The following is a 26,199-nucleotide window of genomic DNA, read 5'->3' as shown; positions in this document are numbered from 1 at the left end:
ACTATCTGAACTCAAGGGAGACCATAACCACAGAGTGCTCATGTATATGCATGAGGTGGTTTGTTCTGGGTCTGCGATTGGAGGATGGATTCACAGTGAGAGGAGGAGTCTGGTACACATTCGAATAGACGGCGGGAAATTTTACCAGACGGTGACATTTGACCTCTGTTAACAAGTACTAATTGGTCTTTGGGGGACAGAGAGGGTATGCTGGAAAATTGTAGAGCTGTAGCATTACATTCCATTTTTTTAACGTTGGGTTTTTAGTTCCTTTAGATTAAAATTAAAATGTTAGACATGTCTCACCTCTCTCCTTGCAGGAAGGTCACCGCATGTGTCTCTCTGTGGGATGTTTAAGTCACAGTGGATCAGCATTGACTGCAGCTCGAACTGAAACAACAGACAAACAACCATCAAAAAGCATCATGGTAATGTGAGCCTGTGGGGTGTACTGAATTGTTTATCATTGGTTTATGATGTTCAAAAATGTGTAATGTTCAAAAAGAGATTGATTAGTTTTTTGTTTAAAAACAAGCTTTTTATGTCGCACTCTCTGTTGTAAATTATTTTTGCAGAACAATGAATTTAAATTAGTTTTCTTGTTGATGGTAGTGGTAGATTGAGCTCATAATATGTGCATATATCATTCGGTGACACTTAATTTAAAAGTTACACAAAAGTTACTGAGAACATTACTTTGAGGAAGAGACAAATCTTATGTTTGCTAAGACTTTTTACAATCGTTCAAAAGCTTGGGGGTCAGAAAGTTTTGTTTTGTTTTGTTTTTAATTCAGCAAGGAGGCATTAAACTGATCAAAAGTGTTCTGTTTCAAAACTAAATGCTGTCCTCTTGAACTTTTTGTTTATTCTGAAAAAATGTATCACAGTTTCCACAAATATGTGACCCTGAATGACAAAACCAGTCATAAATTGAGATTTATAAAGTATCTGAAAGCTGAATAAATAAGCTTTTGTTAGGATAGGACAATATTTGGCAAATACAACTATTTGAAAATCTGGATCTGAGGGTGGAAAAAAAAATTGAGAAAATTGCCTATAAAGTTGTTTTAGCAATGCATATTACTAACCAAAAATTAAGTTTTGATATATTTACGGTAGGAAATTTACAAAATATCTTCATGGAACATGATCTTTACTTAATATCCTAACATGAATACAATGATTTTTGGCATAAAAGAAAAATTGATCATTTTCACCTAGACAGTGTATTTTTAGTTATTGCTACAAATATATCCATGCTACTTAAGACTGGTTTTGTGGTCCAGGGTCACATATATATTAAGCAGCACAGCTGTTTTTAACATTAATAATAATAAGAAATGTACATTTAAATGATTTCTGAAGGATCATGTGTCACTGAAGACTGGAGTAATGGCTGCTGAAAATTCAGCTTTACCATCACAGGAATAAATTACATATTAAAATAGATTTAGTTTAAATTGTGATAATATTTCACAAAAATACTGCTTTTACTGTATTTTAGATCAAATAAATGCAGCCTTGGTCTTTCATATTTCAAAAACACAGAAAAATCTTACCGGCCTCAACCTTTTGAACGGTAGTGTACATAGACAAAAAAAAGTCATAAAATGTTATAAAAAATATTAATGTTTATTTTAAAAAGAAAAGTGTGGCCATATGCTTTAATGCACCAGGTACCCAAAAACTTTTTTTTTTAACACAAATTCAGACTGAACAGCTACATAAATAATTCAAAATGTATATTTATACAAAAAATGATCTTAAAATCCTTGCTTTTTTGACATACAGGTTCTGATTATGCTTAAAGAAAAAGAAGTGCAGATGTTTGGTTTGTGTCTAAACCAAGATTGCAACATTTTTTTGCTGGAATTATTGTTGTGAGAAAAAAATCTGACTTTTTATGCAGGTCAGCTGTCCGACTAGAACCTCGCTGCTAGAATTCCCACTTATCTGCTAAAATGTATTCGTCAAAATCCAAATCCATTTAAAGAGACCAGTCTGCTGCTGAGCCTTTTAACAGCTTTCAAACTTTCTTCTCAAGAAGAAAATGTTTTAGACATAGAGAAGTACAAATGTATTCATTTTAAGGGCCTTAGATGAACATTTAAATATCATGGTACTAAAACAGTAATAGAAGACTGGAAACACACAAATAGACTTGTATATGTGACCTTGGACCAGGCACGGGTATACTTGTAGCAATAGCCAAAAATACATTGTATGGGTTAAAATTATTAACTTTACTTTTATGCCAAAAATCATTAGGATATTAAGTAAAGATCATGTTCCATGAAGATATTATGTAAATTTCCATCAAGTCATCAAACTTAATTTTTGATTAGTAATATGCATTTCTAAGAACTTCATTTGGACAACCTTAAAGGCGATTTTCTCAGTATTTAGATTCTTTTCCCCCCTCAGATTCGAGATTGTCATATCCCAACAAACCATACATCAATGGAAAGCTTATTTATTTAGCTTTCAGATGATGTATAAATCTCAATTTAAAAAAAAAAGTTGAACCTTGACTGGTTTTGTGGACCAGGGTCACAAAAAAAGGGGTTCTTACCGGCACAGCTATTGCTGAATTGTCCTTCAGTTTTCCAATATGCGTGAATCCATCTAGGTTTACTTGTCCTCTGGGTGCCAGCTGCTGTGAATCTGTTGCTGTACAGTCTGTTATCAGGCCCACAGAACCTTTTTTGACAAGCAATAAAATCTTGTGCCACTGAGAATTGAAGAGAAGTATTTGGTAAGGGAATAAAGCCATCAACAGTCTGTTCTCTTGGGTTCTGTAGGAGAACTCCACAGACAGGGCCTCCCCGTTGAGTCTGACTGCAAGCTGTTCGTTTCCATTTAGATCTTGCATTTGCCACAAATTCCAACTCTTATTCGGTGTATTTCCACTCATTCGATAGGTTGCAGAAAATGCAAATTCCTCAGGCAGCCCCATGGGAAACGCAGATCTGATTAAAGAATATCAAGACTCAGTTAGACCTGATTATAAATCATATCTGAAATTATCTGAGGTGAACATACCATGCTGAACATTATTAGCATAGTTACTTTGTACAAAAAACACTGTAGAGGTTCCAATGGTATCAGTGGGCAATACCATAGTATTCTGAAACATACCATGCCACTGAATGATTATTGTATTCATGTACAATTATGTATCACTCTTCAAAAAATACTATTTGAAAAATACTGCTGCATGTTCCATGGAATGGTGTTATATTTTTATATTTTTGTTTTGTTATCAAAGCATTTAAAAAGTATTAATAACAACAATTATGTAAATAATTTAGTTTTCTAATTCAGCACCATGGACAGAGGGAGTTCCATCAATGACCAGTAGATGTCGCCACATGTCAACAGTACAACTCATTCTCAAGCGTTGCCCTGGTTACTGGGTTATAGATTTTCTGATAAGGGGGAGAAAGCAAACACTGAGGTTGTATCACTGGGGAAAGCATTAAACCAGTGCCTCTCAATCAGGGGCCCGAGGCCCACTAGGGTGCCTCAGCACTCTTCCAAATGAGCCGCAAGATGGCTTAAAAATATATAAAGACAACACCAGGTTTAAAATAAGATAACGCAACTGATCAAAATATCAAAATATGAAGTGGAATTAGATTTCTTAAATTCATCTGTTGCCTCAACAACAGACATTTTAAACACCAGGGATCTTATGGTCTCGGACAACCTGGATATATTTATGAGGGAATTTTAAAAGTTTGGTTTGTAGACCTGGAAAAATAATGGAAATAAATGACATTTAAATTGTTTTATAATAATAAAAAAAAAAAATTTATACATGTATATAAATTTAGTTAATCTCTACAATATTTTATTGGGTAGAAATTGCAATTCGAGAGTAAATAATAATAATAATGTAATCACAGACTAGAAAAGTCATGTAGACCATGCATGACATATATATTTTTGGTATTATGGAATTAAATTCTTTAAATTATTTTTTTTATTTTTTTATATAATTATTTTAATGGATTGTCACTCCAGTTGGAGCCAAACGGGTTTTGAATCACTGTCATATTAAGACCCTGGCTGTGCTGTAATTTTCTATTTACTATTCCATTTCTATCACAACAGTTCTATTTTTCAAATTTGATTAGCTAGGCAGGTATTCAAAGAGGTGCTGATATACTGTCCAACAGGCATTACATTTTTTGTTTTTCTCTCTGTTTCTTTCTCTGTCTCTGTGTGTTTTGTGTTTCAGTAGGTGGCACTAAACTATTAAAGGGACAGACCCAAAAATGAAAATTCTGTCATTAATTACTTACATCATGTCATTCCAAACCGTAAGACCTTTGTTCATCTTCGGAACACAAAATAAAATATTTTTAATGAAGTTTGAGAGCTTTCTGATCCATAGACAGCAATGCAACTGACACATTCAAGGCCCAAAAAGGTAGTAAGCACATCGTTAAAATAGTCCTATGTGACATCAGTGGTTCAACCGTAATTTTAGATACAAGATTACAAAGATATGAGATGCTAACTATTTTAACGATGATCTTACTATGTTTCTGGGTCTGGGAACATTTCAGTTACATTGCTGTCTATGGAGGGTCAGAAAGCTCTCGGATTTCATCAAAAATATCTTAATTTGTGTTCCAAAGATGAACAAATGTCTTACGGGTTTAAAACAACATACAGGTGAGTAAATAATGACAGAATTTTCATTTTTGGGTGAATTATCCCTTTAATTCAGAACCATATATTAGCATAGTCGGTAGTAGTAAGCTAGTTCTCTTTTCGAAATTTAGCAGCTCACTTATTCATGTATTGTCTTGAGCGGGTAATTGAATCATTTGGTCAACTAATTTGCTCAACAACACTGATTAATTCAGGAAAGCAACTGTGTTGTACAGAGACACACAAATTGTTTGACTTTGTTTGGTCTATTTCCGAAAATTGCCAATATTTTATTTATATATATATATATGAACTTCTATTGTAAAAAGCTACATCACATTTGCAATCCGAAGCTGTTCCAAGTCCATAAACTAATCAAACGTTTTACAAAATTTACTTGACTTTTCTTATAAAAAGACTCCAAATATAGCTCCATCCAAATAGAATATGTCATGCAAATGTTACTGTTTCCACACAAAAGCAGTATATTTAGAGCACTAAAGCATCTCCAACTGGTCACCATTCAGGTGGAACAGTTTGTATTTTCACTTTTGGGATATCTTACTGTTGTTGAGCATAAGTTGTAGTCTCCCCCAGTTGGAGGGTCTCTGTTAGTGGTGTTTACCTGGTGTTTATCCTGAAGTTGAACTCAGGGCCTATCTTAAATGCAATATGCTGAGAAGTCGTTCCAGGCACCTTCTTCACCGTCCCTCTCCTGGCCAACTCAGCAATGTTGAACTGAGTCATTATGTAAAATCCTATGGGATAGACAGACTTAAGTTAAAGAACACATTTAGTTCACATGTATGTTCTGTTTATCATTTGTTTACCTGGAAATAAGCCATCCCCATCTTTAGTCTGAGGACACAGAGTTTGGTCCGTCTGCAGGTGACTCATACTGGAAAACGGCATGACTTTGAAGAAATTGCATTTTTGTTAAATAGCAAATGAAACCTTTTTTGTAACTTTTATTGCTTCGCTCAGTCTTTCCTTTTGTTTCCTTACTCCTCCTCCCTGTGTTTGTGTGTTTGATGAACACACATTGCTTGTGGGAGATCTGTGTTGACTGTGTGAGCAACACAATCACACTGTGTTTGAAAAGCTGCACCACTTTGTCTTCTTTGAATTCACAAATTTTTATTGCTTTTTTAAGTTTACAGTAGTTAAAATCTTAATGCTCTGAAAACTTATTTTATACCAAACCAGAACCACTTATAGTTCTAAATCATTGAAATTAAAGGTACTTACCGTGTGTATGAAGACCAGTGGAGAAGCATTGTTTGATCACATTACACAACAGGTAGAGACAAACTTCCCTAGAAATAAAAGTATATGAATTATTTGTGATTGAGCAATACATGTATATATATATTTAGTATGCATCAAATGTGTAAATATAATGTAAATACACATATTTGTGCATTTAGGTATCTAATTATAACTAAAGTTATTTGAATTAACCTCTTTAAATATTCAGTGCATACTAAAAATTTGATGAAAATGTGAACAGAAATGAAGAAGCTGGTTCATGCATTACCTCCAGATCATTTTTCCAGATTTCCACAGATGTTGGTCTCACACAGGAGGCATCTGATCTGAGGAGCCCACTCAGATCTCACCAAACCAACTAACTGAGCATGATCTGCTGCTGTCCAGTGAGGTGAGGAACAGCTGACGACCCCAAACATGATGCTGCTGCTCATTAGTCCTGGAGGAGGGAACTGGTCCTTTAGTTCCTTTAATGATAAACAAAGTTAAAGTGTGACATCTTGGACTGATGAACATCTAATGGTTGAGATCAGATTACCTTTTTAAATTTTGAATTTGAAAATCCAATTTTTTATTTCCTTTATTTATTACCTAAATACAAGCTAATAATTTAGCTTTTTGCCAAGCGTGGGTCAAAAAGTGTCTGGAAAAACACTTTCCTATAATTTACAATCAATTCCTTTAAAACACAACAGTTCACTTGACTCCAATGTGAAAACAATGTCACAGATGTCTCAGATGAGGATGGAAAATCTTCATGTTGGTCTAGTTTTACAAATCTGCTGCAGAGGTACACAAATGTACAGTCAAACCAAATATTATTCAGACACCAGATATAATTGATCAATTTTTATACTGTATATTTTTTACTAGTGGGTGCAAGACACTTACATTTATGTAAGTGAGGATAGCAAAACAAAGTAAACTGTGACATATTATACCCAGTAAAAATTGATTAAAAAAATTTGAGACCAAAAATTATTCAGACACCTGACCATGTCATGCTTAAGTGTTTTTTCTTTAATTGCTAATGCAACTTTTTTTACACCACAGACTAAACAAAATGAAGCATAGCTTGATAATTGGTCAACCATTGTCTGAATTGTTGGTTGATTGTAATCCATTACATACCTTTCTATCAAAGTTATCTGACATTATCAAGATGAATTTGTTCTGACACAGTTTAACTCTTGAGTTCTTGTCATATTTTATTACCATTTTCTAAACTATAGTGAATAAACTGTAAAGATGTGAGAAATGTTGAAGGTGCCTGAATAAATTTTGGTTTGACTGTATAAGACACCGCACCTGATTGGCTGTTTGTGTTATTTATCCTATCTATGTTTTGTCTTCATTTGGTAAGAAACACTACATTGCAATGAATACTGTAAATACCCATGAAATAATACATAATTGATGACTTGGAAAAATAGGAGAACTCTGCAATAATTTATGACCACAAAAATTAAATATTCATTTTGCACTGGGATCCCTATTTTGCTCTGGCACCAAAAGAACATCTTTTACAGATTGCATAACTGAATGCAAGTTCGCTTACAAGTTTTGCTGGTAATTGCCACCATAACTTATAAAGTAGGATCACAATTCAATATGATTTTCTCTGTTTCAGCATTTCAACATAAACCTGACAGTGTAGAATATGCTAATAAAATGTCCTTACTGCATTAAGCGCAGAGAAAGACAGAGGAAAAGAGAATCATATGGCAGCACATATGGTGTACCCACAGGCTCCTTCGAGAACTTATGACTTTTCTTTTTTGGGCAGTTTTTATGCTTTGTAGAAATGTTTGCTTCCTTCTTACACAGGATAGTAGGTCATTAAAATCATCTGCTAAACGTCTAGGGGTGAATTCAGGTTGATTTGGACATTTTTCCCAAGTCATTTCAATTACAAAAAGTGTCCCAATCAACCTGAATTTACCTAAATGTACATGTCAGTACTGCTAATTTATGTTATCCTATGTTTAGTCATCTGTTAATTTGACCTTTATGTTGTGAGAAGAAGGATTAGCTGTGTTAGCACAATGGTAAGTCAAAACCAGATAAACCAGTTGGTAATAAGTCATTTGAATAGGCTACCACTGCAGAAGAACTGCTGAACTTTTATCCCCAAGTCTTAAAGTAATGCAATAAAGATTACTGTTGTTTTGAAATTCTTTGGTGTGTACTTATCTACTTTCTAATGTGACTTAACAGTAGATTTATGCACTTGAAATGAAGATAACAACTGTGATGGGACCAGTCATCTAGGTCATTATTACCCTGCTGAAAAAACAATAGAAACCATGACAGACTTTTAATGGAAGAATACAAGTATTGTATACTGGTTTTAATGGTAACTGTAATGGTGTCTCTTTGGTCTGTACTGGTAATTGATCGCCTTCTATTTTTGCTTTGTTAAAAACACTAAATCCTAATGGATTATGTCCCAGAACATGCTACAGGAAACATTTTTTAATGGTTACAAGTTTATGGTTTGTAATGGTATTTGTAGTGGAAATCATTTGAATTTCTGGGATGTTTTGTTCCAGCAGGGTAATCTGGTCAGCTGAAACACCTGACCACACTGGAAGACCAGCAATTCATTTTTATATCTAAAATTAATGTGGTTCTTACTAGGATTATGAGTTTTGCTGTTTTGTTTTGTAAACAGTGTAGCATAATAGATTAAAATATAATATTTCTCTTTATTGGACATATCTGTCTTTTCCAACACCTTCAGAAAACTAAAATGTCTAAGTGAATAATTATAATAAGGAAGGAAGTGAATAACGTTTTCAATAAATAATAAGGGTAGGAATCATATTCTAACGCCTTTGATAGGAACCGGTGTTGTACCGGCTTGTGAGCGCCTCCCTTAAACTCACTCTCGCAACACACAAAACACAAGTTTGGACAATATTTACGATCTACGACTCTCACCGCACACCGTTTGGAGATGTGATTCATTGTTTCCATCTAGTGTGACCGGTCTGTACTTTCAAGTCTGCTGTGAAGACGGAGCCTCGGCGAATTTTCAACGGCATGCAGAGGAATTAAGCAGCCGGGTGATCGGAGCGTCGAGGCTGGATCGCTCTGAAATCCAACCCGCGGATTGAGGCCTACATTCCCGAAGCGGATACATGTATGTGGTTTTTAATTATATAGCAGTCAGATATTTGGTAAGCTATAACTGTTTGTTGCGCTTCAGGTTGTAGGTTTGATAACGCATCCGTTAACCTAAGCAAATAGTGTGATGTTTGTGAAGGCTGGTCATTTGACAAGCAAAACAGGCTAACGCTAGAGCTAACTGCTTTTTAGGACGGCATGAATTAAAAACAAAAGCTGTCAACAAATCAAGTTTAAATTATTGCTTTTAAATAAATGTTTTAATGTAAATGTTAAAGAAATAAAATAGGTAATAACGTTTTACGTTAATGTGATCAAATGCGTGTTTGAATGTTTAATTTGAGAAACTTTGTTAAATTGTTATTAGTTAGGCTTATATGCGTTTATATGTTTATGTGTCTTTTTATATAGGATTGTATTGATCAGTTGACATGAGGAGAGAAGATACTGAACCGAGTCAGGACGGGTAAGTCTTTTACAGTAATAATATTCTTAAATCACTGATAATAATATGTGTGAAATAATGTTCCATCATCATTCAGTGTAACAAATATATTTACATAAAATCGAAACAACATGCTCTGGACTATACTCGATCTTACTGAATTTTATTATGTCTTGTATGTCAAATGATTCAAAACTTCTTGCTGACACATGGGTAAAACCTAGTTCTTTGAAAGATAAAGGCAAAGATTGGTAATGATTTAAAATTACAGTAAGGGTCTGCACTGTATTCCTTAAATATTTTCTTTTAATGTTATCTAATGATTCTTTGTGAAAATATGTGAAATCAAGATTTTATCAGCTATTGCTACACTGAATAACATTTATTATGTAAATCATGGTAAAATGTATAATAGTCATCATTCTAATGTACGAGAAAAAAAGTAATTAAACTTTCAATGTTTTGATTGCTAGAAAACGACTTTCCGTGTTTGACCCATGCACATAATGCCAGTTTTTATATGTTTCCTAAATCTTAAAACAAACCATTTGGCTTTTGAATAAATCATAGATTAAATTCTCTATGGAGGCAGTGATTACTTCAGATCTTGACTCTATATAAAAGTCTTTGAATCAGACAGAGTGCTTAGAAGAAAGCATAAAACAGTAGGACATTCAAGGATATGAACATATGCCACGCAGTAGGGCAACATTGATATCTAACTTAAATTTTACAGGCACAGCTTAGAGGAAGGATAGTGGCTGCCTTTAGACAACGTGTTTTCTGTTGTACGTATCTGTGCAAGCAGTGCTTAGACAGTGGGACGGGGCTCTTGTGCTCTTATCACTAGCTTAACACATGTTTGGAAGGAAAATCTTGCTGTGTTTGATCTGATTTGACTTTGTGGTTTGCATGTGATAGGCGACTGCAGTTCGCCTCTCATTTAAGGTAGCTAATCTGTATTAATGAAAGCTAAAGCTCCAGATAATGCCACAAAGCACCTGAAATCCTCCAGAGACCCCCGCAGGGCAGTCTAGCCAGTGTTAGCAGAGGTATTTGCCTCGAATCGTCTGAAGTGTGCTGGACTTGTCAGGATCTTGCATCACACCTCAGTACTGTAACTGTGACTTGCAAATAAGGGTGAATCATTCAGAAAGCCTGTGGGGTGTGTGAAAGCATTCTGTGGTAATTTAGAACAAGCACAGGCGGTGATTAAAGATATTGCAATAAAGAGCATTGAGAATACACTGTCTTGTATGCTAATTCATGCATGTTTGCAGGCGCGAATGCCGTTGCTATATTTGTGGGGTTTAAATGTCAAGAGGTAGTCAGACTCATCTCATGAACTTGGGACAGAGTTGCTTAGTGAAGTGGAAGTGCATTTGGAAGTACATGAGGTTTCTTTTGTAACTTTTTTTTTACCCAGTTGTCTTCTTGACGGTCGTCTTATAAGTCACTTTCAGATTCTGTTCTTTTTCTAGTGTGAGATGTGCAAATTTTAGAAATTGTTCAGTTTTGTGTTATGAACTTGTGTTGTGTTATAAAACATTCAAGGTATTACATTCAAAAATAAAATAATTATTTTTTTAAAGAAATTTAAACCTTCAATTTATTTTAAAAAGACAATATTCAGATGAATTCTAGCCTGGGTTTCCCCATCCTGCCTTGCGCAGCGCGATTTTATTCACGCTGCTAGTCAGTCTGGAAACCATGGACCTAATTTTCACCTAAGATAGGGAACCAATCACAGAACGGGGAGGGAGCAGCAAGACGATGACGTATTCTATGCGACTCACCGAAGCAGTTTGTTACTATGGATCCAGCATGGCAGCAGACGCGAAGTTATCTTTCGTGTCTACACCGGACGCGAGCGGCGTGACCCGACGCGACAAATGACATTAGAACCTATTATGCTGTCTACACTGAATGCGGCGCGACGCGGCCCGACAGTAATCTGCTGCCGCGTTCTATTTATGACGTGCTCACACAAAGTTTAAATGATTTGCAACGGTCGCCTTGTCGCGTCCAGTGTAGACAGACTTTAGCTGTTGCGGCGCGGCAACTGTCGCGTCCGGTGTAGACACGGTATAGTGTTCTAAGTAGTTTAGAACACAAGTTTATTTTGAAAAAAGAGCAACTTTTGGCGTTCGCTCTACATACGTCATCCGGTATAATTGAAACGATTGGCTATGAGCTACGCACAGGCGCATTTGATAGACATTCGTATCGCCCAATAAACGGCTCTGGGCATTCGTAAACCACGCCTCAAATACGAGAAAATGAACATGTGGTTCCCAGACCACGAATCATGACGAAGTCATAACGTGGTCTGGCGATAGCCAGGCTAGATGAATTCAGTTTTTTTTTCTCTTTTCTCCACTTTTTACTGATCAAAATATAAGTAGCACAACTTTTTTCAACATTGATAATAATAACAAAATGTTTACCATATTAAAATGATTTCTTATTGTTGAAAATTCAGCTTTGCCATTACAGGAATATATTACATTTGAAATATATTACAAAAAAAATGCTGTTCATTTAAATTGTAAAAATATTTGCTGTTTTTACTGTATTTCTAATCAAATAAATGCAGCTATAAGAGAATTTTAAAAACATAAAGTCTTGCTGACCTCAAATTTCCAAACAGTTTTGTATATTTTGATATGTTTCTCACACAAAGCCAGAAAAGTTAGTATGTTATTCTGTTGGCAAGCGTAGCATCACATAATGTGGGATGCACACGTATGTGCGTATTTACCTGAACATTTACGCATATGCGTTTTTGGATAAACACTACCAGTCAAAAGAATTTTTTTTTTAAAGAATTCTCTTCTGCTCACCAAACCTGCATTTATTTGATTCAAAACCCAGCAAAAACCGTTATATTGTGAAATATTTTTACTTTTTAAAATAACGGCTTTCTATTTTAATATATTTTAAAATGTAATTTATTCCTGTGATCAAAGCTAAATTTTCAGCATCATTACTTCAGTCTTCAGTGTCACATGATTTTTCAGAAATCATTCTAATATGCTGATTTGCGGTTCAATAAACAATTACTATTATTATTATAAATATAAAAGTACATAAACAGTTGAGTAAAAAAAAATTTTAAGATAATTTGATGAATATAAAAATCCAAAGATCAACATTTATCTGAAATAAAAAGCTTTTCTAACATTATAAACTATAGTATACCATTCAAAAGCTTGGAGTCTTTTTTTTTTTTTAGGGGAAAGAAATTCTAGAAATTATTATTTTTATATAGTAAGGATGCTTTAAATTTATCAGAAGTGATAGACGTTTATAATCTTACATAAGATTACAATTTCAGATAAACGTTCTTCTGAACGTTCTATTCATCAAAGAAACCTGAAAAATTATACTCAGCTGTTTTCAACATAATAATAACTTTTTTGAGCAGCAAATCAGAATGTTACAATGATTTCTGAAGGATCATGTGACTGGAGTAATGATGCTAAAAATTCAGCTTTGAAATCACAAGAATAAATTATGTTTTAAAATATGTTAAAACAGAAAACAGTTATTTTAAATAGTAAAAATATTTCACATTTGTATTGGATCAATTGGATCAAATAAATGCAGGCTTGGTGAGCAGATGAGACTTCTTTAAAAAAAACATTTACTGTTCAAAAACATTTGACTGGTAGTGTATTTCAGTGTAGAAATGTGTTCCCACATTGTCTTCTTTCCAGACAAAACTGTTTAATCCGTTTATCTGTTTTTCCGCAGTTTTGCTGCCGATCGTTTGAGACAGGCCCTCCTCCAGCCCTGAATCCAGCATGACGGAGGTCCAGGCCACAGTGGAGTTCTCTGTGGAGCTCCACAAGTTCTATAATGTGGATCTCTTCCAAAGAGGGTAAGAGCATGTTCTAATACCCTTCTGTTCGGCTAAAGATCTTATCCTAGAGAAAGTGTCGTGCCAGGTCGGGTTGCACACACACAAAAATATTTCCAAGGTTGATCTTGGTTGGAAGCCATTACTGAAACAACAAAGGAATAGGAACGATCTGCAATAGCAGGCTCCTGCTCCTCAACAAGATGAATCTTTTTTTTGTAGAATGAGCAAACATTGTCTAGTTTATGTAGTCAAATGGTGGTGAGTGGTGGCGTGTTTGTAGTAAGATGATGTTACATTTAAAAGGAAGTTAATAGTGAATGATATGCATACAAGGGTATGAATGTGTTTCACATCCCTTTGTAAGTCAAATTTGATTTGGATAGCTTAGAGCTGGTCTTTGAGTCTTAAAAATAAAGCTGTTTTGTTGACTGTGGAATGCAATACAGAGCACAAGGCTAAAATTTACCACAGAAACTTGCAGCCTGCAGCTCTCGTCTCCGTTTAGGCACTCCATCTGAGATCATCGTCACTGATATTAATAACATGCAGTGCTCTCTTACAGTGCTGTACAGTCTCGCTGTCATTCCTGCTGTTGCTTGCCGGCACGAGTCTCAGCTTCTCCATCTATATGTGCATCAGCTTTTCCTAGAATTTATAATTTAGGATCCTTCTCACAACTATTCCTGTTAAGGCACATCACATGTGTCTACTTGTAAAGTTGTATTTAAAGGAACACTCTACTTTTTTTGGAAATAGGCTCATTCTCCAATTCCCCCCGAGTTAATAAGTTGATTTTTACCGTTTTGAAATCCATTCAGCCGTTCTTCTGTTCTGGCGATATCACTTTTAGCATAGCTTAGCATAGATCATTGAATCCTATTAGACCAATAGCATCGCATTCAAAAATGACCAACGAGTTTCCATATTTGTCGTATTTAAAACTTGACTCTTCTGTAGTTATATCGTGTACTAAGACCGGCGGAAATGCAAAGCTGCGAGTTTCTAGGCTGATAAGATTAGGAACTACACTTCCATTCCGGCGTAATAGTCAAGGAAGTTTGCGGCCGTAATATGGCCGAAACAGGCGGAGTATTATCAGAAATGAGTTCCCAGCTAGTTTAGCATTTGCACATGTGCTGCGTGGTATTACTGCTCCTTCTTCAGCCATATTTCGGCAGCAAACTTCCTTGACTATTACGCCGGAATGGGAGTGTAGTTCCTAATCTTATCAGCCTAAAAAATTGAAGCTTTGCATTTCCACCGGTCTTAGTACACGATATAACTGCAGAAGAGTCAAGTTTTAAATAGGACAAATATCGAAACTCGTTGGTCATTTTTGAACGTGATTCTACTGGTCTAATAGGATTCAATGATCTATGCTAAGCTATGCTAAAAGTGATATCGCCAGAACAGGAGAACGGCTGAATGGATTTCAAAACGGTAAAACTCAACTTATTAACTCGGGGGGGGGCAGTTGGAGAATGAGCCTATTTCCAAAAAAAGTGGAGTATTCCTTTAATGTTGCACAGTTTTATTGTCCATGAGTTAGCTTGCAGAAAGTGACACCTTAAAATACCTCGCTGTTTTCAAGTTTTTTTTAGTCAGCGTCTAAAATGAACCCTAACCTGTTTGTCAAACAAGAGTAAAACAACAAAGTTACTGCAATATGTACAGTATGGTGCAGTATGAAAGTGCTGTTGCTTGAAGGTGGGAGTTTCCCATGCAGATTTCACTTGTGTTCAAGGTGGTAACTTGAATTTGTCATTGACCAACAAAAGCTGTTTGGGTTGAAAGTGACTTCTGTGTTACATGCATTGCTACACTTTTGACAGTGGACTTTTTTTACCTGCATAATTTCACCCAAATGACGCTATTGTGTTTTGAGAATGATATGATAACCATTGAGTCTTAAATAGTAGAATATTAGTTTTACCAAAATAAGAGGGATCTTACGGAATGCATATTATTATTAATTTAGCACTGACTTGAATAAGATATTTCACATAAAAGACAAATAATAAAATGGCCCCATTTTACATACACTTGTTTCTTAAAACTGTGTTGTTACCTGAATGATCCACAGCTGTTTTTTTTTTTAGTGATAGTTGTTCATGAGTCCCTTGTCCTGAACAGTTTAAGTGCCCACTGTTCTTCAGAAAAATCTTTCAGGTCTCAAATTCTTTGGTTTTTCAGCATTTTTGTGTATTTGAACCCTTTATGATTTATGATTTGAGATCCATATTTTCACACTGAGGACAACCAAGGGTTTGAATGCTCACTGAAGGAATGCTTCAGAAGGAAACACAATGCATTAGGAGCCAAAGGGTAAGAACTTTCTGAATTTGAAAATCAGGGTAAATTTAACTTGTTTTGTCTTCTGGGAAACATGCAATTATCTTCTGTAGCTTCTGAAGGGCATTACTAAATGAAAAAAAATATATATGATATTTAGGCAAAATAAGAAAAATGTTCACATCTTCATTCTGTTCAAAAGTTTACACCCCTAGCTCTTAATGCATCGTGTTTGTTTTTGAAGCATCAGGGAGCATTTGAACCTTCTGTAATAGTTGCATATGTGTCTCTCAGTGTGAAAAGATGGATCTCAAAATCATACAGTCATTGTTGGAAAGGGTTCAAATACACACACACAAAAAAACTGAAAAACAAAATAATTTGTGGGACCTGAAGGATTTTTCTGAAGAACAGAGGGCAGTTTAACTGTTCAGGACAAACAAGGGACTCATGAACAACTATTACTAATCAAAAAACAAAACACAGCTGTGGATCATTCAGATAACAACACAGTATTAAGAATTAAGGGGATGTACACTTTTGAACAGTATCATTTTTATAAATTCAGCTATTATTTTATCTTGTGGACTATATGTAAACATCTTTAATGTGAAATATCTTAGGTCAATACTAAATAAAAAATAACTTGCATTTTGGTAAACAATTGACATTTTGCAAATTCTACAAGGTTTATGTAAACTTTTGACTTCAACTCATAGATATTGACAAGCTGAATGCATTTCCATATTTAATGTGAGGATGCCATTTCTATTTGCAGACAATCTTAGAATACAATTGAGGTTAAATGCAGATTGCACCACTTTCAGTATGTGCCAAAAACCTGAAATGACCCAGCATGCAGTACAGGTATTTTCTGAACACTCCATACCTAGTTGTAAACTAAGCATAGAGACGTGGGCATTTCAACACACAAGAGCCTAATGGCCCATTCCTGTAATGCGATCTCTAGAGGCCATTGTTCACTATGAAAAGCTACAGTTTTATTCAGCACAGGTAAGAGTTAAGTTACAAGTGCTGCCCACATTTTAAAACCCGTCACTAGATATAACTAGGGGTGGGCGGTATGGGTATGATACAGGTCGTTACTAGCATTTAAAGTTATTTTTGCCGGATATCCGAAGCAAAAATGTGCTATTTGTGGTCAAATGTGTTGTTTAAAAGGAAAGTCTATCCAAAAGTGAAAATTCTGGCATTTGCTTATCCTCATGTCATTCTTAATTTCTTCTGCAGAGCATAAAAGAAGATATTTTGAAGAATGTTGGTAATCAAACAGTCTCAGTTCCCATTACTTCCATTATGTGGTTAGAAAAATAAAATGGAAGTCAATGGGAACCAAAAGTATTTGGTTACCAACTTCAAAATCTCATCATCTTATGTTTTGCAGAAGATCATACAGGTGAGGAAATGATGACAGGATTGTAAATTTTAAGTTAGTCATAAGTTTATGCAGCGTCACGCTTGCCATGTCACAATGTAAGTGTCTAAAGAGTCTGTTTTCAAAGCAAAGGAAGAAACTCTTATCGTCAGTGCTCAGTAGGGTTGTTTGGTGTCAACACAGCAGTTTGCAACCTCAGGTTAACATTCCACATCTGCTGACATTGTCGCCGCGGGTCTAACTAAAACACTGAGCCATTGGGTTTGCTCAGCTGTGCAACAGGAAGCATAACGCAACCGCCATTCTCCTCTTCTGCTCCTGCAGGGGGACTGGTTGTTTGTTCCTGTTCCCAGATCTGTGTTCCGGCCAGCCGGTTGTGTTCTTACCTATCCACTCGCTCGCACATAAGTGCCTCTGTGTGCTTTTGATGTCATGATATTCTTGTCAGAGGGATAATTGCAGCTCTATTTTGGTTGCATGAACTTCCTCTTGCATTGTAAATGCATGAGCACAGGATATAAACACGAGCTGTGTGGATACAGCCATGCATTGGACCTCTCAGATGAGATCAGTGTGTCTGGTTTATTCAGCCAAGCTCTGTTGAGTAGAAATGAGGAACTGGGAGAGTGTGGGTTGTATTTGACTGTCACACTGGCTTCTTCCTTTCTAAGAACCACGGTTAGAAGAAAAGCTGACCAGTTTCTTTCTTCCTTTTTTTTTTAATGCAGTGTATTGTATTAATATATTCTGACAGTGTTTTCTGCTTCGCTGAATCTGTGGCAGCAAAAGAAATAATGCTTTAGCTGAGTTGTAGTCTGAATTTATTTTTATGAGAGGGGGAAAAGAACAAGCACTGCGAAATGGCTGATTCAGTGAAAAAAATTAAATGGACAACTCCTCTTTAAATGTTTAGATCTGTTATGAATCATTTTGAATCGCCCAAAGTTACTCACAGATAAGTCACAAATAAACTCACTGGTCTAAATGACTCACTGAATCACTAAATGAATCAGTCTGAGTGGGTACTATTAAAGGGATAATTTACCCAAAAATGAAGTTACCTAATGATTTACTCACCCTCAAGTCATCCTAGGTGTATATGATTTTTTTCTTTGAGACAAATACAGTCTGTGTTAATTAAAAATGTTAAAAATGTCCAAGGCTGTTGAGATTTTGAAGCCCAAATAAGTGCATTCATCAATCATAAAAAGTGCTCCACACAGCTCTGCCAGGTTAATAAAGGCCTTCTGAAGTGAATTGATTGTGTAAGAAAATTATTCCTATATAAAGCTTTATAAACCATAATCTCTAGCATCTGCTTAGTGTTGTACACAAGTTCACAAGAGAGTAGCGTTGCGGTATATGACGTAGGTGTAGTATAGGCTCTGGTGAGGATATGCTAGTCTCACGAGAACCAAGTTTTACTTACAGCAAAGGAAAACCAGTCTCCTCTTGGCCTATATCGAAATCCTTCAACATTTTTCTTTACAAATCCTCGTTTTGTACTTTTAATTCGTGACCAGTGTTTTGCTCTTTCCTCTGTGCTTCTGCCTTCATCACTTCTCTTTGATGTTACATATTATTGACTTCACATATTATTGTTAATGTCAAACGGTTGTGAAGCTATATTTCTGAGGAAACTGTGATACATTTAGTAGGGCTGGGTAAAAAATATCGATTCTCCGATTTTAATCGATCTTCAGTTTAACGCAACGATATCGATTTGGGAAATCCCCGAATCGATTCTTAATGCGCGTGCTTCACGTAAGAGGATATGAATATTCACCTCTCGTCGCGAAGGTGTCACCATCTTTCGAATTGCTCCACTGTAGTTAAGAACTGTTAGTTTTATGGACAGTTTTGTATACGCAGACAAGGGCTTTATGATGGGCCTGTTTTGAACGTTTTGAATTTAGAAAAATGTTTTATTTCTTAAACAGTCTTTTTATTTTTTACAGTAATGTGCATTTTGCAGTTTGTTTACATGGTGTACAATGGATGCACATATTTATGACTTCTTGTTACAGTGTTCATTTAAAATAAAAGTTGTTTAAAATAAACAGCGGTGTGACTGACGGCTGAAGGTCTGGAATTCATGGCAGCTTTAATTGGCCAAGGCCCGCCCATAAGGCCATTTGACCGACATGTCAAACAACCAATCACAGTTCGTTTCGTTCAGCGTCACGTTTCGGGGTGTAGAAATGCCCCCACAACAACAGACTGGTGTGCAACAAGTCAGTCATTGAAATAACCAGCATTGAAAGTTAACGAAGAAGAGGGAGAACGAGCAGTAAGTCAGTAATTTGTTCGCGAACGTCGCAAATGTGTATAACAACAACAGCGTCTGCATAAGCACCTTTTAGCAAAACGCGAGTAAATCAGTCTGACCTTTGTTTCCCGGCGGACCGAAAATGAACGCGACACTCGCGTGTTCCAGATATCCGATCAAATTCAACTAATCAGATCACGACTTCGACATTCCTGAAGTGTTTCCAGTTAAGTGTACCATATGCATCAGACGTTTAGCCAGCGTTCCGTGGGCGTGACGTCTGAGGCTGAGACTATGTGCACCCTATTATTAATGTAGATGTGTATTTCAGTAATAAACTTAAGTAGGAGAGTTTCAGTTACCAGCATTTATATCAAAATATGGATCCCATGTCTGCAAAACTAACATTTTAAATGAAATATTGATATTTAATCGATCGAATTGAATCGAAACTAATCGAAATCAAATCTAATTGAAACCATGAAAATAAGAATCGAATCGCCGAATTGGTCACAATACCCGGCCCTAATAGAAAGTACAAAAGAACAGCATTTATTTGAAATATAGATCTTCTGTAACATTATACATTCAGACTCATTCCTAATTCTACCAAGAAGTTCACTTCCAGAACAAAAATTTACAGATAAATTACTCACCCCCTACTCATGTCTTTCTTTCTTCAGCCATAAAGAAATTGTTTTTTGAAGAAAATTTTCAGAATTTCACTCCATATAGCTGACTTCTATGGTGCCTGCGAGTTTGAACTTCTAAATTGCAGTTAAAATGCAGTTTCAAAAGGCTCTAAACCAGGGGTGCCCAACCCTGTTCCTGGAGATCTACTATCCTACAAAGTTCAGCTCCAACCCTAATCAAACACACCTGAACCAGCTAATTAATCTCTTAGGTAGCACTTGATAATTACAGACAGCTGTGTTGAAGCAGGGCTAGAACTAAAGTATGCATGTAGGTAGATCTCCAGGAACAGGGTTGGGCACCCCTGCTTAAAACAATACCAGCCGAGGAAGAAGGGTCTTATGAAGCAAAACGATCAGTCGTTTTGTTTTTTGTTTTTTAATTTAAAAAAAACAAACATTTGATATACTTTTTAACCTCAAACACTCATTTTGTCTAGCTCTATGTAAACTCTGTGTATTTCCGGTTCAAGACAGGGTATGTTGAAAAACTCCCATCTCATTTTCTCCTCCAACTTCAAAATCGTCCTACATCACTGTTTTAACTTTTTTGTAAAGGGCATTTGATCTTCTTTGCACGTTCACTTTGTAAACACTGGGTCTGTACTTTTGCAGGATATGGATGATTTTGAAGTTGGAGGAGAACATTAGATGAGAGTTTTTCGACATACCCTAACTGTCTTGAACCGGAATACACAGAGTTCACGCAGAGCTAGACAAGACGAGCATTTGATGTTAAAAAGTATATAAATTGTCAATTTTTTTTAGAAAATAACCAATTGTTTCGCTAGATAAGACCCTTCTTCCTCGGCTGGGATCATTTAGAGCCATTTGAAGCTGCATTTAAACTACTTTTTGGAAGAGAAAAATCCAGTGTTTTGCTCAAAAAAACATAATTTCTTTACTACTAAAGAAAGAAAGGAGATGAGTAAATGATCTGTAAACTTAAACTTCTCCTTTAAAGCTAAGTAACCTCTGTTTAACAAGCTTGCATCAGGCTTTTCTTACACTCGGTAAGAAGAAAAATATTCAAGGCATCAAGCAGGGCCATTTAGATAACAGTCCATAATAAAATCTCGTATTGGGTTTTATGGGTTTGTGTAATAGTGAAAACGCAGGCATACATTTTTACAGCTGCACAAAAGTATGCTTTTCTTGAATTCGTATGCTTATCAACCCTGTTGTTTCCTTGCATGTGATGACAGGTTCTATCAGATCCGAGCCAGTATGAAAGTGCCGCCACGGATCCCGCAGAGGGTGGAAGCCAGTCTGCTGCATCCCATAGGTAAAAACACTCATACATCTCAAAAGAACTTGTGTCATGTCACGATGCCACAGAAATATAAATCGAGGGACCAAAAAAATCAGTTTTGCAATGTCAGTCTTGATTTTATATGTATTAGTCTTGTATCATTTCATTATTGTATTAGTCTTGGATCACTGTTTAGTTTGATTTATTTTTACTGATGCCTCATTCCATTTTGACATTAATGTGAATTTCTAAAGACAAATAAAACGTTTCAGGTAAATTATCAGTTTTATCTCTCCAGAGATTTCTTCAGGTTGTATATTTCAAAGGAATGCAGCTTATCTTCAGTTATTAGGGTTAAATATCTAACCTTCCCTTTCTGACAATTTTTACAGCTGTAGCCTTCGGCTCTCTTAATATTACATCAACATTCACCTCAGGGTTTACAGTGATTGACACAGTGGGTTGAAAGAATCATTGCCTGCGATTTAACAGGCTCTGTGTCTGTCGGAGTGTGTAATGTCTTACACCCTGTGGTGAAATGTGATGAGAAGCGTCATTATCAGTCCGGCGATTCCTCAGATTCACTCCTCATAGAAGTATCAGAGCAGTCTTGTAGCTTTGTGTTTGAAAAGCATGTGTACTGTAGGTTGACATTTATAACCGTGAGTTGCAAGATGCACAAACACTAATTAAGTTTGACGTTGACTCCATTGATGTCAAACTTATGTGGTGCACTTTGTCACGCCATATTTGCATGTACACAAATAATGCGGAAAGATTTTTTAAAGAGCAGATTGATTTAAGAAAATAATTGAAAAGAACTAACATCAACATTTATTTATGTTAAAACAATGGCCTGTTTGATATGTTTATTATAGTTATTATTTATTATTAGCCCTGCTAACGTGTGTTTTCTCACAGGCTCGGATCTAGCTTTCCCAGCATCAGTTCAAGATGATGTTGTCTGCAGCAAAACCTTTCAGATCCTTTATAAAAACGAGGAGATTGTAGTCAACGACGTCCTCGTATTCAAAGTGATGATGCTGCTAGATGCAAAGAAGGTAAGCGAATCTCGTGACTCAAAGTAGGGCTGGGCGATTAATCGAAAAGTAATCGTAATCGACATTCAGAACCTATAATCGATCAAATTTTTCCAGGTAGATTATTTTGATTACTTTCCCTTTAAAAACACTACCGCGTGTGGAGTCACAGGACGCCGCTCCGTTACGTTACGTTATTCTGCCACCATGTCGATGGAGAGCTTAAACAGTATTTATACAGTAAAAAGTATTTACAAATTTTATTTAGAAGAGATAGCGCTTCTTTTCTACTTTTAATATGAAAAACATTGAAAATTATTCATTTTGTTTCCAAAAGTGCAAGTTATTTATTTTTCACTAATTTAAGAAAAATGTGACTTTTTGTTTTAAGCAATGTGTGCTTTAATTTCAGTTGTTCAACATTGATGTTCAATAAATAATCATAGATAGTTGATAGTGTGTGTGTTTCCTTCAATTATTTTAAAATCAAGTAACGCACCCTTCATTCAAAAAATCTCACACTCGTAATGTGCGCATATTTACTGTACAAAACTTGTCAGTGAACTATGAGGGCAAAAAAAGAAATATTATATAAATATTATATAAATATAATTTTATTAATAAATAAAATAATCATTCATTAATCGTAATCGAGTTAAAATGTTCAATTAATCGAGATTTTGATTTTAGGCCAAATTGCCCAGCCCTAACTCAAAGTGCACACTAAGGGTTCAGTGATAAAATCTGCCTCTGTATGCGTCACTAGTGATGGTGGTGATAGTATTTTTTCCCCTGCAGGTGGAAGAGTCCTTAAATGAAATGGACTTTCAGCTGTCTTTGGACCTGTACTTCACCGATGGCGACTACTCGTATGTAGAAAAACAACTGAATGTTGTTGTTGTTTTTAAAAATCTGTAGATTTTTTTTTACTATACACCTTTTTTCCTCAATGCGGAAGTAAGCCTATGGGTGAGACTTCGGTTCATTATCTGCTATAGGGAAATAATGAGAAGAATAACAATATTGCAGTAAATGGTAAAACTGTTTGCACTACAAACTACTGTGTTCATAATTAAGATAATACATTAAAATAACATGGTAAGACACCAATTTGCAATAAAGCAGTAAAACAAGTACAGCTAAAAATAGCTGGAGGTGGCTGAGACCGTAAGCCACACCCATAAAATGTAAAAACATTTTTTTACATAGATTTTACTTTTGTTCATATTTGGAGTTAGGGATTTGAACAAATACTAAATATTACCTAAAGCAGTTAACATAAACAGTTATTAAATAACAGTGTTTGTTTTTGTCTGTGTTCAGGCCCGAGGACCCGAGTTCTCTCCAGAGCATCAGCAGTCGAACACTGCGTTTGCACTTTAGCCTCCACAGAGGCATCCACCAGCACGTCAACGTCATGTTTGACTACTTCCACCTGTCTGTCATCTCTGCCACAATCCATGCATCACTGGTGGCCCTGCATCAACCTCTAATCAGGTCAGCAGTACACTGAGAGCTGGATCTACAGATCATAGTAGTCATTTTAAATATGTCACAGTAGGATGTGAGTTATAAAGACTACAGTGCTTCCCAAACTTCCAACATTTAAACTGTAATGCATTTGTCAAAACATCATTGATTTCTTTAAAGGTACCATAGAATAGAAAAACCGTATTACCTTGGCATAGTTAAATAATAACACCGTGTCTACACCGGACGCGCGGCGCGATGCGGCAAAATACAATAGAACCTATTATACTGTCTACAGTGGATGCGGCGCAGCGCGACACGGCAAATCCCCGACAGTAATCTGCTGCTGCATTCTATTAATGACGTGCTCACACAAAGTTTAAATGATTTGCAACGGTCGCTTTGTCGCGTCCAGTGTAGACAGACTTTAGCTGTCGCGTCCGGTGTAGACACGGTGTACTAGTTCTGTACGTGGACATGACATACGGTGAGTCTCAAACACCATTGTTTCCTCCTTCTTATATAAATCTGGTGTTTGCAAAAGACCACTGAAAAATAGGCTAATCCTAACATAACAGAGACTATGACTTAATAGTCTCGGGATCATTAATAGTTACGCCCCCAACATTTGCATAGCCCAATCATCAGAAGTTCTGCAGGTAGGCTATTGTGAAAAAACAAAGCTAGGACAACAGTGAAAATGGCAGATCACGGAAATAAATGTTATGTTCCAGGTTGCACAAGGGACAATTAAAAGGTCTCCACAATCTGCTTTTGAAGAAATCTATATTTCGTGCAACAGTGTACATTCTGTCAGATACAATTTTGCCGCCTCCGTCTCAATATACTGTACAACGCGGCATACATTCACATCAAATGATAACTCAGCGGCAGAGTTCCACTCACGCAGGGGAGTATTTTCCACTCGTAACACACTTTTCAAAATCCCGTTTGTGTCCTCCCACTTTCAAATGGTTTTGTTAAAGTAATCTCTTGTAATGTACAATGCACGCTCAGCGCTGCTGAGAGTTTTGCACGGTCTTAAAACGAAACCAAAAGTCAAACGCGCACGCACATTCAAAAGCAATTTTAATACCCCACGTTTATAAAGAGACTCCCCAATGTGCGCAAATTAGGCTACATAACATATCTAGGCTATTATTATTATGTGGGCTTTAATAAGTTGTATCTGAAAAAATCGGTCGTTTGCACCTTGAATATTGAAAGATTAGCCTATCTTGATCGTGCCTGCATATATTGTCTACACGAAGAAAGAAGTGTTGTTTATTTTTTGTTGTTTATACTGTAGATTGTTAAAAATGAAGTGGTTGCCTCTAATTTAAATGGCTGTACCTAAAATAGAGAAAACAAACATCTTGTTCATGTACTCACATTTTCATTCATTCTTGTCTATTGCTTAAGGCGTAAAATAAATATATAAAAAAGGCTTCCAGATTCAGTACATTTGCTTGTAAAACATCTGCAATCAGAATCGACCATGAAGAATCAAGATCGGCGCATTACTAAAAAGAAATTAGGTGCTCCTAAAATTTTTTTGGTGCTCCTAACTTTTTGAAGTTGGGAGCACCAGTGCTACCAAGTAAAAAAGTTAATTTCGAGCCCTGTATATAAATTGCGGGCATCGGGGAGCTGTTATTAATATGTGGGGCATTGAATTTGCACTTGCGTTTTACTTTCACTTTCGCTGTTTGCGATCACACGGAGTGGCAGTAGGCCTACTTACCACATATTTTACAAGATTAGATGTTTGTCGGTGATGCTCAGGATCTGCAAATCATTCGCCATGGTCCTATCAGTCATCTGTCCTTACTCTGTTTATTTAGTCAGTGAAAATATTATGTATTCTAATGTAAAATATCATTATGTACTCTAATGTAACAGAATATTGATAGCAAGTGGCTAATCATGTCCTCCATAGAACGCGTTCTCCGTGCCTTTCCGAATACGGATTCACTATTTGGGCACATTACTACTTCCCATAATAACAAAAGATTAATAATTAATATATTTTTCCAGACACTTGCAAGCGCTGAAAATGGGACAGGGTGTATTTGTTTTCCCTCCTCCATTGCTGTTGCTGTTTTGTTCCGACAATATCATGCTAGGCTATTATTATTGTTATATTAACTAGAAAATCGATTTTTGAAATTTGTGGATTGATGCAAATTGCTAGAAGACTGAATTGCGATTCATATGTGAATCTATATTTTTTTCCCCCATCCCCGGTGAAATTGAGATTTTTTTTTTTTTTTTTTTTTTTTTTTTTTTTTTTTACCCACTGCTTTACAGTGATGAAAAATATGTTCAAAATGTGCAACTTATCAAAACAGAATTGTGTGTACTGTATTTGACTGTCAGTGTTTGTCCCAAGGGGCAACCTCCCGCTCTCTCTATTGA

General features: G+C 35.9%; 2 protein-coding genes across 5 annotated transcripts in view; one reads left to right on the top strand and one right to left on the bottom strand.

Moving 5' to 3' along the window:
- Window position 1: 1 nt before the first annotated feature.
- On the bottom strand, window positions 2-5,574 carry LOC141325860 (collagen alpha-1(IX) chain). The gene is made up of 5 exons (XM_073834588.1): window positions 5,493-5,574; window positions 5,288-5,420; window positions 2,573-2,969; window positions 307-390; window positions 2-109 (listed from the first exon to the last, which is right to left on the bottom strand). Exons 1-5 carry the CDS (start codon window positions 5,572-5,574, stop codon window positions 2-4), a joined length of 804 nt encoding a protein of 267 aa, XP_073690689.1.
- Window positions 5,575-8,785: 3,211 nt separating this feature from the next.
- fam135a (family with sequence similarity 135 member A) overlaps window positions 8,786-26,199 on the top strand; it is a 33,085-nt gene continuing 15,671 nt past the window's right edge. For all 4 annotated transcript variants that reach the window (XM_073833731.1, XM_073833730.1, XM_073833728.1 and 1 more), the window contains exons 1-7: window positions 8,786-9,076; window positions 9,472-9,526; window positions 13,262-13,388; window positions 21,225-21,304; window positions 22,193-22,332; window positions 23,110-23,180; window positions 23,635-23,808. In XM_073833731.1, the coding sequence (XP_073689832.1) occupies window positions 13,312-13,388; window positions 21,225-21,304; window positions 22,193-22,332; window positions 23,110-23,180; window positions 23,635-23,808 (542 nt within the window). In that variant the 5' untranslated portion in view covers window positions 8,786-9,076; window positions 9,472-9,526; window positions 13,262-13,311. The remainder of the gene's footprint in view (window positions 9,077-9,471; window positions 9,527-13,261; window positions 13,389-21,224; window positions 21,305-22,192; window positions 22,333-23,109; window positions 23,181-23,634; window positions 23,809-26,199) is intronic.

The sequence above is a fragment of the Garra rufa genome, chromosome 2 (assembly GCF_049309525.1).
Source record: "Garra rufa chromosome 2, GarRuf1.0, whole genome shotgun sequence".
Classification (NCBI taxonomy): domain Eukaryota; kingdom Metazoa; phylum Chordata; class Actinopteri; order Cypriniformes; family Cyprinidae; genus Garra; species Garra rufa.
Note: the sequence above shows the minus strand (reverse complement) of the source record. Positions and strands in the feature narration are given on the sequence as shown.